The sequence below is a fragment of the Vigna radiata genome, chromosome 4 (genome assembly GCF_000741045.1).
Source record: "Vigna radiata var. radiata cultivar VC1973A chromosome 4, Vradiata_ver6, whole genome shotgun sequence".
Lineage (NCBI taxonomy): Eukaryota > Viridiplantae > Streptophyta > Magnoliopsida > Fabales > Fabaceae > Vigna > Vigna radiata.
Window position 1 is genome coordinate 13026337 of NC_028354.1, and position 17730 is coordinate 13044066.

General features: G+C 32.7%; 1 protein-coding gene across 2 annotated transcripts; it reads left to right on the forward strand.

Annotated features, from left to right (window-relative positions):
* The first annotated feature begins 1890 nt into the window (after nucleotides 1-1890).
* LOC106759248 lies at nucleotides 1891-15248 on the forward strand. Of its 2 annotated transcripts, XM_014642328.2 has the most exons (24): nucleotides 1891-2312; nucleotides 3215-3286; nucleotides 3727-3770; nucleotides 4013-4124; nucleotides 4209-4280; nucleotides 4479-4541; nucleotides 4793-4870; nucleotides 4971-5063; nucleotides 5796-5915; nucleotides 6687-6773; nucleotides 6946-7158; nucleotides 7267-7314; nucleotides 8208-8462; nucleotides 9080-9186; nucleotides 10026-10270; nucleotides 10694-10762; nucleotides 10882-10946; nucleotides 11287-11456; nucleotides 11565-11643; nucleotides 11895-12150; nucleotides 12946-12991; nucleotides 13632-13740; nucleotides 14535-14597; nucleotides 14983-15248. In XM_014642328.2, the coding sequence occupies exons 1-24, from the start codon at nucleotides 2013-2015 to the stop codon at nucleotides 15061-15063; spliced, it is 2847 nt and encodes a 948-aa protein (XP_014497814.1). In that variant the 5' UTR covers nucleotides 1891-2012; the 3' UTR covers nucleotides 15064-15248. The 2 variants fall into 2 exon arrangements, with proteins under 2 accessions (XP_014497814.1, XP_022635560.1); XM_022779839.1 differs by lacking the exon at nucleotides 3727-3770 and having other exon boundaries at nucleotides 2175-2312.
* The last annotated feature ends 2482 nt before the right edge of the window (nucleotides 15249-17730 follow it).

The window sequence follows — 17730 nt, forward strand, 5'->3', positions numbered from 1 at the left end:
TGTTCGGTCTTCTGTCAAATCAACAAATACTAACAAAAGAGAATAACAAAGTGCTGAGGCATTTGTGTTTATGTATATATTATTATAATTGGAGGAACTTATTCATGATCAGCTTCGGTAGGAAGTTTCTGAATTGTCTATTGGAGATTTTAGTAGTTTTGATAATCTTCTGAAATATCTCATACAGAAATCTATATGCTGATAAGGTATAATAAAATCCACAAAAGTTAAATTAATACTTAATGATATTTAAAAACAGATAACTTTATTATTATGTGTTTTTCTTTACAGATTCACATTATTTTTGTGGAAAATGGTTTGCTATCTTTATTTCTATAGTTGAAACAAGGTTTAATATCTATTTTGGTCCCTCGATTTGTAAGACCGGTTCAAAATTGTCCTCTTTTTTTTCAAAAGTTCACTAATATCGTATTTTTTACAAAACAACTAATCCTTTTTGTTTACGGCCTTAAAAAACCTAACAGGTTGCTCTGCTAACCAAAATTAAATGACCTATCGAATTAGTCCAACTAGTTAGTAAATTCAGCCAATAAGAGACTGTCACGTGGCACCTTTCCATTCAAAAGCTTTATCACACTTCTTCGTCTTCTTCAATCATTGTAATAATCGTCATCATCAACCAATCACACTGTAATTCAGTTGTCAAGAAACAAAAAAATTAAAGTGAGGGAGAAAAACCTTTAGAAGGTGAAAACCAACTTTGAGTTCATGAGATTGTTGTTCTTCTATTTCTTTGCTACTTGAATCAAGTGTCAACGCTAACTTAGAAGAAGAATCTAACGTTTTATTGGCGTTGTTGTTCTCTGATTCTTTCTTCTCCGCTGTAAAATCCATAATTACGCGCTGCTTTCCCATAATCCCTAATCGCAAGTTGCTTCAAAAATAATTTAACCTATTTTTATTTATGTTTATTCAATTTTGTTTTATTGGAATAAAAATCTCACTATCTTCCAATTCCAGCATCTCACCCTTGTCATGGAAGATGGTGTGCGACGATGAAGGAAGGAGAGAGATGGAGAACGAGAGGAATTAAGAACGGGGGAAAGAGAAGGTGCAGCCATAAAAACAACAAAAAAGACTAATATACATAATTGTTGCTAAAAGTAGGATATTAACGAACTTTTGAAAAAAAAAAAAAACTTTTGAACAGATCCTGTAAATCAAGGGACGAAAATAAACAAAGACTTAAGCATGTATGTTGATGGTTTCTATAAAAACGAGAAATAAAATAATTTTATTAATATTAAAATATTATTAAATTATAAGTAGGAGTGAAATATTCAACTAAATTATATTACATCAAAAAAATTGAATTAAACTTTTTCTGTACTTTGGTTTCTACGTATAATAAATTATTAAAATAATTTAATTTTCACATTTATACTAGATACTCCTCCTACAAAGTCATCTATTATTTTTCTCTATTAATTACCTCCCCTAAATCAAAGATAGAAAGAAAGTCCAAATATTCCCCTTTATCCAAACCTTATTGGTGATCCATAAATCAAATCTTAATAATAATATTTTAATATGGGAAAGTGGGTCTCCTCCATAATATAAGTCACCAACATATAACCAAGTTTCTGAGAATAGTTAAATATACCAAAGCATCACCCTTTATTTTTCTTTTTGTTTTTATAGTTAAATTCACTTAAACAACATCATCCCCTTATCTTATCTTATTTCCCGATTTAAATATTATAGATTCCTTCCCAAGAGTTTCGGGTTGGTGGATTATTTAAAAGATAAATTTAACAATATTACGCTAAATAATCCATTAATTATTATAATATTTATATAATTTTTTATGAGATTTAAGATTTTATTTAGTATAAATTGAAAGAAAATATTTATTATACATAAGAATTTGATGTTTATGTTAGAATTTTGTTTTTGAAAATTATAATTTTGGCTTGCCGGCCACAACGGTGCTTGCAAGATGCAACCACTTTGGTGTTGGGAGGCACCATGCTTTTCCATCACAGCATAAAATGTTGAGTTCAACACGAATTCATACTCACTTCACTCTTCCCAGACGCTCTTTAGTCTCTGACATTCCTTCGCTTCTCCGCCGCCGCACGCTCTCCGTTTCTCGCTCGCTCTCCTCCTCGCTTGCTAACTCTATCAACCTCTTCTGCTCCAACCACGAGGTGGCCGTTATTGGCGGCGGAGTGATGGAGAAGGCGACGGAGAAGGGGAAGGTGTTGAAGGTTGGTCTCATATGCGGTGGTCCTTCCGCGGAGCGTGGGATTTCCCTCAATTCGGCTCGATCACTCCTTGATCACTTGCAGGTACAGATTCTTCGGAATTCTGTTACAGTTTAATTTTGGTTTAAGTTTATCAGAGGACTAGAATTCGATTATCAGAAAATACTTCCTCGGAGAGGGACCGGGGATTTAAGTCAGATTAAGGTTCGCACCAAAGATTAATACCATAATCGGGTCAGAGGACCGAAGTTCACTGGATACCTCAAGGTCCAACCGAAGTCAAAGACTTTAGTTATAACGGTTAAAAAAGTAATTGCTTATAAAAGTTAATAATCATATAATTATAAAAGTGTTGATCAATTAGAATTACCTTAATTATTACTTTTGAAGTAATTATTTAAAAAGTCAACCATTGTTCAATTATAGGTGTTAACCAAATAGAAATCATCTTAAATATGGCTTTTGAACTAGTTATTACAAAAGTCAACTATTTTGGTCATTGAGAGACCTCGACGTTGAAACTGTAGGTGCGAACAGATTTTTGAAACCTTGGTCCTATAACCTTTTTCATCATAATTAAATTGATTTTATTGAACCTTGGATTATTAAATTTAAAATTCAAACTCTTAAAAGTTAATTACGCCCTTCGTTTACATTTTTGTTGTCCTACCATGTGTTTCCTCCGGTCTATTGAGTCAGAGACTAATGCAGCTGGTTACTGTGATTGTTCTTTCTTCAGCTTACTTCCAAGTTATAATTATATTGTCAGTATATTGTGTTTTAAAAGCGACTAAGAAGAAACCGTGGTAATTTAAGTATATTTTTATGTTGCAATTGTGAGAGAAATTTCACTTGAGTTTACTGTCTTTTCATTTCATTATTTTGGCTTGTTTTAGTGGAGGTGAGTTGTGGAAGTCTGTGATAATTTGGAAAGCAGCTGAAGGTGCTGTTTTCTGAGTCTCATTTCTTTTCCTGTTGTCTGACAGGGAGACAATTTACACGTTAGTTGCTATTATATTGACTGCAATCTCAATGCGTATGCAATTTCCTCAGCTCAGGTTAGTATGATACATCTTTCCCAAAATATGCTCCATGAGCTCTCTTTCTGACAAACTATAGCTTTTCTTACACTGATTGGTATATTGAGAAGAATTCTGACACGAATGAGGCTAAACTTATGATATGATCAATTAAATAGTAGGAAATCTGAAAAAAAATCAAGGCAAGACGAGTCACAGTTTCGATAACCATATGGGGCAAAATATTAGTTGAATTAGGTTCTTCTTTGGTCTACAGTCTACTCAATTCTTCCTTATAACTTTATTAAGTTTAATAATATATAACTCTTGGTTAATCCCAGCAAACACAAATAAGTGAAATGTCTACTTACCGATCATCACCTCTAACTTGAAATCTCCATGATCTGTCATCGGTTTGATTTTGTCTCTTTTGGCGCATTCAAGCCATTCATTCTTCTACTTTCTGTATTCTTTCCCAGGTATATTCCAACACCCCTGCTGATTTTGATTTTAAACTTGAAAGGTTAGTGTACCCATTCAAATTATGGAAAATTATAATAAAGCTCTGGTCAAACTTTCTCCAATTTAGGAATAATTAACAACACACCTGTGTGGTTAAATGTTCCCAAAATATAAATATTTTTACTAACAATTCCTTCTTCCTAATATGCCTTTAAATTATGGATCAAATACTCACAAAATGTTGTATGGAATAATTTGCATTTAAAACTTGAGGGTAAAGACGCCTACTTCTTCAATTTGCAGCCTTGCCCAAAGTTTCCAGACATTGTCTGACTTAGCAAAGCATCTAGCTACAGCTGTTGACATAGTATTTCCAGTTATACATGGCAAATTTGGTGAAGATGGTGGCATTCAGGTGCAGTATATATATCTGGAATTCTTCTAGGTTGTGATGAGTGTGTGTATTTATCGATGATATATCTATGTCAAATATTACTAGGAATTGCTGGAAAGATATAATGTTCCATTTGTTGGCACGGGATCAAAGGAGTGTGTCCAAGCATTTGACAAGGTATAGGACGTATATTTTGTCATGTTTCTTCCCCAACATCTTTTTTTTCTTCTGTTTATCATACCTGGAATGCAGTCACACATTTTATATCTATGGTTTATATTTTCTAACCTTTTCCTCTCTTGTAATCTTTTGTCACTTACTAGTTTGACTTTTACTGTTCCTCTGACTTACTTTTTCCCTTAAAATTATCGTCAGCATAAAGCATCACTGGAGCTCCGGAAACATGGATTCATAACAGTACCCAGTTTCTTAGTTCAGGTATTATAAACTGTGTTTTAAACAGACTATTGCTTCACCTTGTAATGATAATTAATTATGTGTCTCAGAAGTCTGTATGATTTAATGTTTTTAAATGTTAAACAATTGGATGCTTCATGATTAATGTTCAACAATATTTTTATTGTATTAGATTTCGTCCATGTTTTATTGTTATTAAAGTATTCTCTATCTTTAAAATCTAGTCATACAACTTTTATTATTTACACACTATTTTATAATATGTCAATTAGGGATATGAAACAAACAAATCGGAAGTATCAGAATGGTTTAAAAAGCACCAGCTGGACCCTGACTTGGGGAAAGTTGTGGTAAGGCATTTGATTTTAGTTCAGTCATTATAGTTTCATAGTTAATTCATTGTGAGGGAGTTTTCTTATTCTTATTGATGTTGTAAATTTGATGCTTCAGGTAAAACCAACAAGAGGAGGGTCAAGCATTGGTGTTAGAGTTGCTTATGGTGTTAATGATTCCCTTGTAAAAGCCAATGAAATTATGTTTGAGGTATTTCCAATAAATTTTTCACTTCAATGCAATCCAGATTCCATTAATAATATATATGACTGAATAAAAATCAATAACTAAGAAGGAATACATTTTAACAATAGATACATTAAGGCTCTGTTTGAATAAGCTTAAGTACTTGCATAATAATAATAATAATGATAATAATAATAATAATAATAATAATAATTATAACAATAATAATAATAATAATAATAATATTAAGGAGAAGAAGAAATGTAAAATGAATGAAAATGTTTCTTAAGATAAAATCAATGTATGCATTTTTCATTTATGGAGAAGTTAGCTTTAAGAGGTTCTGTAAAAGTTGAAGTGTATAAGTTGATTTTAATATACTCAAGATGTTCCTTTTAAGTTCTTATTTTCTTTTCCTATAAGTTCCTATTGAGAAATATATGAGTAACAAGCTGTACATCTCTTACAATATATGTTAGACCAAATTACCTCTTGATATTTCACCTAACTTTACTTTTTTAACATTTACAGCAATCCCCTTTGTAAAGTTACATTACATGGGTTTAATTTGTTTCTTGAGTGGGTGTTTGTGTCATGTATAGGGGGTTTGTTAGTGGAACATAATCAAGGGGGTTTAATATCAGTGTAAAATAGGGTGAGGGATTAGGAGAAATTTGATGAAACTTCATTTAGTGTCTGTGTGAGTTGCTCTATAAGTTAACTTTTGGTATTGATAATTGATGTTGAATGTGATAGGGAATTGACAATAAAGTGCTAATAGAAGTATTTCTTGAAGGAGGGAGTGAGTTTACAGCCATTGTCCTTGATGTAGGATCTGGTTCTGATTGCTTTCCTGTAGTACTACTTCCAACTGAGGTATGTTTTGTCTTTTTTCCGTTGACATTTCTTATTTATTCACTGCAATTCTGTAATATTCGCACTTGTTTTTTATTATCTTAAATAAGACACAAGAAAGTAATCAGTTCCTTTTATTCAATGGACTAAAACTCTTTGAAAAACTCTTGAATAGAATGATAGTTTCTTAGGGAATGTGAATTTCACTACTCCCTCCAAAATTGGACCATTCAATTCAAACTGGATTGATCTTACCTCCCTTTGTATATTGTCTTTTCTAAAAAGGATAACGTATAATCTGCTACCACCTTGTTTTTTGCCTAATGAATGTTTGTTTTTCCCGTCAATAATATTTCTTTTTGTATTATTTAATTACATGTACCAGTTACATAATTTGGTTTGGAATGGAATGATCATTATTTATTTAGACTGAATGAAACATGATGAAGATAATGATTATTCCACTTCTTTCCTTCTTCATTCCATTGAATCAAACTGGATCTGACTAAAATTCTCTTTTCAAAAGTATAAAATGAAGAAGAAAGTGAAAGGAATTTTCAACTTGAGGATATGTGATGTATTGTGGGATACAGTTCAATTCAAGACCATAAACTGGGCATGAATCGTGACAGAAAATTTAGTGATAATAGTTGGGATTGCTTGTATTTATAAATAATCATTCTGTGGCTGCCATTGTCTATGGGAAATTACTCAAGCAATTTGTACGTGGAAATTGCATTTGCTATTGCCCAATAAATTTTCCATATTCAGTAGTAACATTTAGATGAACAGGTGGAGCTTCAATTTCGTGGGGCAAATGACGTGAAAGAGAATGATGCAATATTTAATTACCGCAGGAAGTACCTTCCAACCCAACAGGTCAGTAGTTGGGTGAATGTGTTTATATGCAAGCAAGATATATGGCACGTGCTTTCTGAGCTAAAAAAATAGTGCACCGAGTGACCATCTTCCTTTTCCTTCAGTTTATTTATTATTTGGTTTCAGTCAATGCTGGCAAATATTTTCTTAATCAGATGAAACATATTTGCAGGTTGCTTATCACACTCCACCACGGTTTCCTTTGGATGTAATTGAGAATATTCGCAAAGGAGCATCTCTGTTATTTCAACAGCTTTGCCTGCAAGATTTTGCTCGAATTGATGGATGGTTTTTGCCAAATTCATGTTCCAAGTTATCACCATCTTCAGAAAACGAGTTTGGAAGGACTGAATCAGGTTCCATCGTATTCACTGACATTAACCTGGTGAGATGATTCCCTTCCTTGGGAACAATATGGTTATCTTTAGCAGTTTCAGTACTAATCTTGATTGTTCACTAGTTTTCTAAATGTTAAAATCAACACATGTTTCAGATCAGTGGTATGGAACAGACCAGTTTTCTATTTCAGCAAGCTTCTAAGGTACTTCTGGATGTGTCTACATCACATTTCTTGTATTTTATATCCACAGTTCCCTATACTTTCCCAAAGCATCTCTGTCATAATTATGTGTTTGTATTTGGTTAGAATTTTTCTGTTACCAATTTTTTATTTTATCTTTTAAATTGACCATTTAATCTCACTGTGTTATATGAAGAAAGGCATTAGGGGTTATTGGTCACAGTGAAGTACCTAACAAGTTCAACAGGAAGTTCTGTTAGACTGTCATACAACCAATTATTCTTTATGATAGGGAATGTTGAGCTTTAAATGGGCAAAAACAGAAAAAAAAAAAGGTGAGTGTAGTAAAAATGAATATGTTAAGCCGGATGTGTGATTACAAAATAAGTGAAAAAAATGATTGTATAAGAGGAGATATTCTTATGACACCTCTTAAGGAGAAGAATGTAAAAATTTAGTTAAGATGGTTTGCATGGGTGCAAAGAAGGTCACTCGAAATACTAGGGAGAGGTAGATTCTAGGTTTTAGCGCTATAAATACAGGTAGATGGAGACCAACCAAGAAGAACATTAGAAACAATTAGGAAAAAGGTATCTATGGGGAATATCCTTGAGAGTTTGGTTTTTAATAAAGTCCAATTGCATTGTGTGATTCATGTAATTGATCACTGAATAGGAAGGAGGTTGTTCTGGTTGCTTTAATCTTATGTGTTTTAGTGACATGACAAATTGTCTATTTCCTTTTAAGGGGATTATTCCGGATCTATCTAATGTTACACGTATTGAAAGCATGGTGTTAAACACAGCACTCACCAGTTAAATCACTTTCAGATGATAAAGTTGATTATTTTTTGTTTTTCTTATCTATCCAATTCTTATTGTTCACTACTTGAAAATGTTATATATGTTATTCAGGTTGGGTTTTCTCATACAAACATCCTCAGAAGCATTATTCATCATGCTTGCTTGAGATTTCCAAATCTTGCGTCAGTTAATGGTATAATAGGTCAACTTCCAAGCAAGTCAAAATCCTTACAACTTAACAATTCATTATCTCACCATAAAGGAGCTCGAAAAGTTTTTGTCATTTTTGGAGGTGACACATCAGAACGACAAGTATCTCTTATGAGTGGTACAAATGTTTGGCTCAATTTGCTAGCCTTCCATGATGTAAGTGTCCACAATCAGGAAGACCTTAAAGTTATTGTACATGCTTTGGTAACCCATCTGCTGAAGTTTAAATGCACCATCCAATTTAAAATATTTATGTTCTTATTTTTTTTAATTTTTTGAAAGAAACTTATAAGCATTAGTTTGTCATTTTTGCCCTTAGTTTGTTTGAGCTATTGCATATTTACATACATTCAGAATCATCATGCAATGTGATGTAGCAGAAATAACACACTTATCCAGGTTCTCTTCATTCTCTTTAAGTGGAATAGGGATTATTTTAGAATATAAAATCTGTTGGAAGTCCCCCATCGATTAGAGATAAGAACAATTTATAGTATATAACTAGATACAAACCTTACCTTACAAGTTGATTTTGTGAGGTTTAGTTAGACTTAAGTCCACTTTTTAACATTGTATCAAAGCGTTGGTGATGTTTCATGAATGTTACATTTTACTTTATTGTTTAGCTGATAATGTTTTCAGATATATATATATATATATATATATATATATATATATATATATATATATATATATAACACATACAGGTCTTATGGCATTCTGTAAAACTTATGGGATTTTCTATAAAAAAACTAAAATAATTGGTCTTGCAGCTTGAGGTCACTCCATGTTTGCTTTCCCCAACAAGTGAGTTTTCAACTAGTGTTGGTGTGGGAAAGAAGGACGATGACGTAATGAATAGAACAGTTTGGTCATTACCGTAAGTATTGTTCCTTTTCTCTACCTCAAGATTTTTCTTGATTTGTGAATATTCATACGAGAACAACTTTATTTTACTGTTAGACGCATATGAAATATTCCTAGGGTTCCCCCATTAGTTTATGCTTTCAGGAGAGTTGGTATTAGAAAGCTGCTTATTGTAGTCATCCTAATCTGCCTTAGTTGCCACCTTGTTGGGAGTTGCCTTAAGTGTGACCTCAAAGGTGGTGGTTTAGTCCCACTTCAACTAGGGAGATGACTTGAATAGAGCTTTTAAGTAAGTTTTATAGGAGATAGATTTTAAGGCCAATTTCTAAAGTTGGACACTAGCATGATATCAAAGACCCATTGGCCAAATTGTGAAATTTGATCTTTTCCATCTCCATTGATCACAATTAAATTAAATTTTACCACTTTGAAAAGTGGAATTTGACTCTTGAAGCCCAAGAAAATATCGAACAAGGAAGTGTGCCACAAATAAAAAACCACTGTTGGACCTCCATCTAACAGATTACCTTTTCAGACGAGTTGGTTCTACACAGGATATTATATTCTGCTTGCAATCTTCTATCTGGAACTGATTTTCATTCAAGGTTTCTCTTAGAATATATTATGCTCCATAAAGTAAAATTATATTCTTCTTATTAGGGTTATAAAATCAGCAATTGCAATCTAGAAATGTATCAAATAACTGGGACGTTCCAGAACCAACAATCTGTGTAAAGTACCTTGACATAGGCACTTGAATGATCAGTAACATTTGTGTTGATTGTGATTTATGCATGTGACATCTTCATAACGTAGTTAGAAAGAAATAATTTTATAATTATCTGTGTACAGTTATTCTCTTGTGCTACGACATACTACTGAGGAGGTACTGGATGCATGCATGGAAGCAATTGAGCCAGAACGAGCTGCCATAACATCTAACCTACGGAAGAAAGTAATGGATGAGCTTATGCAGGGTTTGAAAGACCACAATTGGTTTACAGGGTTTGATATTTCTGATGAACTTCCAGTGAAATTTTCTTTAAGTAAGTGGATCAAGCTCGCCAAGGAAGTCCAGGCAACAGTTTTTATTGCAGGTATTGAGCAAAAAGTGTTTTCTAGTTGTTAAATATTAACTTCAATTTGCTGTTAGTAATGGTACTCTCTCACTTTCACTCACAAGCAATATTAATATGAATTATGAAAAATGGAGCACTAAATGAATGTAATTGTACCCCTGCCTATGCTTTGCATTTAGGCACTCCTCGGTCACAAGGAACGTTCCTTTGTTCACAGAAATAAATACTCCATACTCTCTCTCTAACTGAATTCCCACTTACCTCACCTCTCTTTCTTACATGTCTAACTAATAACACTCCAGTAGATGATTTCTTGTTTTCTTAGTAAGGCATCATGATTTAGAGAAAATACATCACAATTATCCATCTTTACTTCAAATCATGGAAGAGTTTTCGCATCACCTTTACTTTATACAATGTTTTATTCCCTGTTTCGTATAGTGCATGGAGGTATTGGAGAAGATGGTACACTTCAATCCTTGCTGGATGCTGAAGGAGTGCCCTATTCAGGTTTGTTTATAGCGTGCACCTAATATGTGAGACTATTTGGTATAATGGTATCCACTAATCATGTTTATTTATTCTTTTAATTTTTATTTTCGTCTGTTCTCTTTTATCTTTTGTTGAAGGTCCTGGTGCAATGGCCTCCAAGATTTGTATGGACAAAGTTGCAACTTCTGTGGCTTTAAAACATGTACGTGCCCCTAATTTGAATATTTTTTCAGCGAAAGATAGAGAACACTCCTCTTACATTACTTTTCTCAATTTGTATTAAGGGTATGCCTCTATCTATTTTTAGAGTTTATTACTATAATTTAGAATTTCTTCCATTATGAATGTTAGTGTAGGGGTTATGGGCTATTACATATTTATGGACAATTATGCCAAATTTAAAATTAATAGGTATAATTATTATCAATTGTAAGATACGATCCCTTTTATCTTTAAGAAAAATCATTGAAATTTAACCCTAGTTTTTTCAACAATTTGACATGTTTCTCTGATTTTGCATTCTAATATCCTGATCTTAAAAGCTTGCAAATTCGGGAGTTCTTACCATAAACAAGGATGTCAGGCAAAAAGCCGATCTCTATAATAAGTCTATAAATGATACATGGCATGACCTTACCTCGAAGCTGCAGTGCCAAACATTATGTGTCAAACCAGCAAAAGATGGATGCTCAACTGGGGTTGCTAGACTATGGTAGATTTATTACTTTTTTAGTATCTCGTGAATGGTACCAATGATTAAAGGTTGTCATAGGGTTTAATGAATTATGTTTTACATCTAGCTAATTCTATTTTCATACAGCTGTTCCCAGGACCTTGCAATATATGTCAAAGCTCTGGAGGACTGTCTACTAAGAATTCCTCCAAATAGCTTATCAAAGGTATGCATATGTAACAAAATAATGTCACGATCTCACTTGTTGAGGAATGTTGAGTGATCATCAGTAGTGTAGCTCTGATTCTGTATATGAGAGAGACGGGGAAAAAAAGCATTTGCTGAAAAAATGGTACTAACGTGTAATGGCATCGCAGTAATATGTATTTATAATATTGCTGTATCTATTCGCAGTGTAACATACCAGTAGCATCACTGTATTAGATTAGCTCTTCACCTTTTTTATTAAATGTGCAGGCACATGGTATGATTGAGATGCCTAACCCTCCTCCGGAGCACTTAATCTTTGAACCTTTCATACAGACAGATGAAATACTCGTGACAACCAAATTTGAAAATGCCAGTGGTAGTGGCCTTACGTGGAAAGGGAACAGCAGATGGGTGGAAATAACAGTTGGCGTCATAGGAAAACGTGGATCAATGCACTCACTAAGTCCTAGTGTAACTGTCAAAGAATCTGGTGATATTTTGTCACTAGAGGAGAAGTTTCAAGGTTGGTCTTCATCATAGAATGATCTAGAATTTAAAATTAATTAGTTTTATAGAAGGATAATTACAAAACTTAGAAACTATAGTATAAAGATAGAAATTAGTGGCCTTTACTCAAACAGAATACTGGAGTTGTGATGTTTAAGATTTCTATGAAGAAAACCCTACACTTAAGTTTCTAGAATCAAAGGCTTTTCAGTTAAGATATTTCAAGTTAAAGAAGATCAAATATCTGAGTTAGAAATTTTTTAGGTGAAAATTGGGGATTGTGTGCTTGGTTCTACTTAATGTCAAAAATAGTCACTTATTTTACTAGCTATCCGTGAAAGATTTTAAAATTGTAGTGATAATGTATTAAAAACCATTTCTTACTGTGCATACACTAAATCCTTCCTCAAGTAGCATGCTTTATGTTTCTTGGATCCATCTTTGAAATTGATGGGAACCCTCATGATTTTCAAGCTGGGAAAATGTAATGGAGAAATGCTTCGAGCATAATTAATTTAAGTTCTCATCAAACTAAAAAGAAAATTGATCTTAATTGGCCGTGCTGAAAAGATTTTTAATTCTAAATGCACAATAAGCTAATCCAAGCTAAGCATAGAGGTTAGGAGGATGTTACTATTGATTAGTAGACAAAAGAAAAATGGAATAAATGTATGAGGAAGTTATAACTAACTTGAGGATGGGGGCTATGTGTGAATGCCTCTTATCTATTTTATTTCAAGTACTTTTTCCTACATTGTCAAATGCAGTTGCTCACCATAGTTCATTTTTTCATATACTTGCATATTGGCAGGTGGGACTGGCATCAATCTGACTCCGCCTCCCTTGTCAATTATGAGGTATTCTAAATAAATTCCACAACCCAATGGCAGAACCTTCTTTGTGCCTCCTAATCTCGTGTGTCTTTTACCGAGCTTTATTGCGTCATTCTTAAGAGCATTTGAAATTTGGAATCCAAGATTTGACAAGGGCATAGCCTGTTCTGTTGTGTTGATAAGAATGTCATTAAGGCTTGATTTGATTCTATTTACAGTTTGCTAATGATGAAGTTCTTTGCAACTTATATTACATGGTTGACACTTTCTACCCCAGCATTAATTATTGTTCCTTAATTTCCTTTTATATATTGATCGGTTGAAGTTAGCAAGATGCGTGCTCTTCACTATGGGTTGAATAAGATTGTTTGGTAGTGTAAATCCATCCTCCTTTGCAATTAAGGTTGATGCTTTCCGATGTCTATGATTGACATTTTTTCAATGTACAGTCTCAATTTTTTTATAATGCAGTGCAGATTTCCTAGTTTGTATTTAGGTAGACCCGTGTCATGCTCCATCATGTATTATTATGTAGAGAAAGGTTAACAAGTCACTGTTTCTTCACTTTGCAATGTCGTGCTGGTGTACCTGTTTCCTATTGTATTCTTTGTAGGTTTCTTTCAATTGATTTTGAATGTTAATTGTCTTTTTCTTCTCTGTATAGTGAGAATGCTTTGAAGAGGTGTAAACAGCATATTGAACTCATTGCAAATACTCTACAATTGGAAGGATTTTCACGAATAGATGCATTTGTAAATGTTGACAGTGGAGAGGTTTGTTGAATTCTAACCCCTCTATTGTCATTCTCTTATGTTTTTGTTTCATACCCGTCTATTTTCTATCTTCATAAAGAAGCATCACCTTGTACAATACTTGCATCAAGTACCTCACAATGTTTTCAAGGTTTTTAGAATGCCTAAAAGAGCTGAGTGTGTGTATATATGTATGTATGTGTTAGGTTCCTGGGTTTGGAACCTAACGAGATTTCACGCAAAGATTGGAAACAGAAGGGAAGAATGGGTTGTTTCTGTATTATTCACAAGTAAAAGAAAGCTATTTTACAATGGGAGCATAACCTCCCTGGATGAGGGCATAACCCCTCTCTTCAAGCAAAATGCCTGACTCTACACAAAATACTCAGATATCCCCCTACACAGTAAAAGAACTCTATTTATATCAATTCTGACCGCTTCCCCTTTACAACCGACACCTCCAGACCCTTAACTTCTAAACCCATCTATTATATCATCCTATATCCTAACAGTATGTATATAATGTAAAGTATCCATTATTAGATTTAGGTGATGGCTTCATTAGTATTCCTATAATAAACTTTATTTGTTAAACTTTACCCTGTTTTCAGCTCAAATATACTGATCAGCTAGTATGCTGACAACACATCCTTGTTTAAGAATATAGCGTCTATTGAGAGAGTCTATGCTTAATAGATTGTCATCATCCATTCACTAAAATCAAAGAAATCACATAGTATTTAGTCTTCTCATGCAGGAATTGTGTTTCAATGACTTGTCGTCATCTTATTCCTGGATAACTTTCAATTTTGTAGGTTTTGATTATAGAGGTAAATACTGTGCCTGGAATGACACCTTCCACTGTTCTGATTCATCAGGTATATTCTAGCTTTGATAATTTCTTTTCTTTCATAATCTTTTCTATGTATTTTCCTCTCTATCTAGGAACTCCCCAAGTATATGCTTTCGCCACGTAGAGGTTCCATTAGGGTATAATTTATTCTACGCTGCATTTAAAAGCAGTTGGCATATCACAAAGGCTAAATGACATGAACTTGAAGCATATACAAACCAAGGCTTACTTTTTAAGTGTAGGGAGCAAACGGAAGCTTTCTACCAAATAGATAAATAAAAATAAGACTAAAATAAGGTTATATTAAAATATTAAAAACCTTTATTCATGTAAAAAGACACAGCATCAACCAGAACAAACGCCTACATTCCAGTTTTATGATTCTGAGTATCATTTTTTACATATCTCAGGCACTAGCCGAACAACCACCATTGTATCCCCATGAGTTCTTCCGTAAGCTTCTTGATTTGGCATCTGAAAGGTCCATGTAAATCGATTGTTTACATTGTTTCATCGAATGCTGTTATCACGTGATGTAACATTCATATTTTCGTAGCAGGAACTTTATATTGTCAAACAGTGTTATATACTTTTGTTGCTTCCCTTCCAATTATGTCTTCACATGCAATCCGATTCTTAAACTGATTTTGAAGAATTATAAATGTGCTTTCAATAAGTTAAGGCTGGTGAACTTATCAAGGTTTTTAGGTTGTATGGCAAAAAGTACATGTACAAGGCTCATCAATAAATATTATTTCAAAGTTGAAGTATTTAACATCAACTAAAATATTTCATGAATATCTACTTTAATATTTAGACAATTTAAAAAAAAAATATTTCATCAATACTTAAATGGTTTTTATTGAAATGATTATGCTAAATAATCATATTGAAATTAAACAATTGGATTTTAACCCTTGCTAAGTAGATCATCTTCACAAGGTCTAAGCATGTTTAATTACTTCATCTTCTATCAGATCCTTTTCTATTATATCCTTTTTTTTTCTTATATCATGTCATTGTACGAAATATTTGATTATATAGAAATGTAATTCTAAAATATTTAGCAGAAAAATGGAAATTCATCTTTTTTTTTTTGGATATCATAAATAGTTTACTCAAACAACCTAACTTTATTTTTTCAGAGAACATAGTCTCTTGAAAAATTATTTTAAACACATGCTTGCATACTTTTTTATTGTGTCAGTAACTTGTTAAAAGTGAAAGCTTTTTCTTATTACACTCCATAATTTCCACAAGTATCACCGTAGAGGGTCTGAAATGACTAAAATAACCTTAAATAAAAGTTGAAAATCAAACATTCGTTGTCCACTATTCATATAACCACGCGTCTCTGTACCTTCAAATCCTCTTCATCGTACATAGTTTCTAAGTTAAAAAAAGTTGAGAATATATGTTTTATAACTTCAAATCTACACTTCTAAATCACAGGTTTTGTTAATCATAATTTCCGATTACCTGATTTGAAAAGACAATAATGGAGTATTTATGCCTAATCATCCAATCTAGCCTTTGGGTAATGGAAAATATAATTGGTAAAGACAAAAAATAGAACAACATTGTATTCAAGTTAACTTATCCGGAATATTTTTCTATGGCTTCATTTGAATCCCTTGGCAAGTGATAATTATTATTGCATCAATTGAATCACCTGAAGGAGAAAGTCAAATAAAACATATCTAATTATTTTTCTTTATAGACTTTTTTTTTTTTTTCAAAAAACAATCATCTTTAAATAAAATTAACCATCTTAAAAACTACATAAGTATCTTCTATTTCAACATTTCTAACAATCCTATATTTTTTTTTTCATTGTTTACTTTCATCCACTATTTTTTCTTGAATACTGATAGTGATATTAGTATTTCCTTTATTAAGTTAAATTTACAAAATAAGAATGATTTCTCAATCACGTAAATGAGCTTAGCGTGTTGGCTCTCTCCTTCACTTCATTCCACCGATGCAGTAGTAATTATCATTTATCTAAGTAATCTTGAGAGTACTTCAGATACAGAATATTGTAGGATATTTTGTCCTTAAGGATTATATGTTTTGGAACACAAAAATGTGCTAATGAGTTGTTAGAAAAATGCTGTAAGAATATTTTATTTGTAATTTAATTGAGTCAAGTTTCTTTCTTATTTTTAGGATCTAGTTAATTTTTTTAATTATGAGTTGAAGTAGTGGATTAAATTAGAATAAATATATTAGTGCGTAATTACTTATGTTAGTAGGTAGTTACTTTTTTATGTTTTAAATATTATATTGTTTTTCATTATTTTATAATCAATAATACAGAGCTATTTCTGCTTCAAATACGTTACTGTGTTACGTTTCTTTATTCTAAAAACCAACAATTGATATCAGAACTCTTTTTCTTGAGGGACCTGAGAGAAAAAAAATCTTAAAGCATGAAAGGAGATTCAAATTTTTCAACAATAGTATCATCATCTTTGATGGTGAAAATTATCAAATTTGGGCAATATGAGTGGAAGTCTACCTAGAAGCTCTAGATTTATGGGAGGCAGTTGAAGAGGATTATGAAATTCCTGTTCTACCTGGCAATCCAACGATGGCTCAAATCAAGAATCACAAGGATGAAAAAACCAGAAAAGCTAAGGTAAAGGTGTGCCTTTTTGCTGCAGTTTCACCAATCATTTTCACTCGAATCATGTCTCTAAAATCAGCCAAGGCCATATGGGATTATCTCAAAGAAGAATATGATGGAGATGATCGAATTAAAGGCATAAAGGTGGTGAATCTCATTAGAGACTTTGAATTGCAGAAGATGAAAGAATCTGAAACTATCAAAGATTACTAAGAGAGGCTTTTGAATATAGCAAACAAAGTAAGATTGCTTTGTTCTGAATTTAAGGACTCTCGTATTGTTGAAAAAATTCTGGTTACCGTACCTGAAAGGTTTGAAGCTACCATAGCCACCTTAGAAAACACTAAGGATTTTTCTAAGATCACCTTGGCATAGTTGCTGAATTCCTTGCACACACAAGAACAACGAAGGGCTATGAGAGAAGAAGGCTTTGTTGAGGAAGCCTTGCCTGCTAAACATGAAGACCGTTGGAAAAACAAAAAAAAAGGAACCAACAACTAAACAGCAAGGGAAAGTATCCTCCTTGCAA

Coding starts and splice junctions, on each gene's coding strand:
- LOC106759248 (XM_014642328.2), top strand. CDS start 2,013: ATGTTGAGTTCAACACGAATTCATACTCACTTCACTCTTCCCAGACGC. Junction 4,871..4,970: donor CTGACTTGGGGAAAGTTGTG/GTAAGGCATTTG, acceptor TTGATGCTTCAG/GTAAAACCAACAAGAGGAGG. Junction 7,315..8,207: donor TATTTCAGCAAGCTTCTAAG/GTACTTCTGGAT, acceptor TATGTTATTCAG/GTTGGGTTTTCTCATACAAA.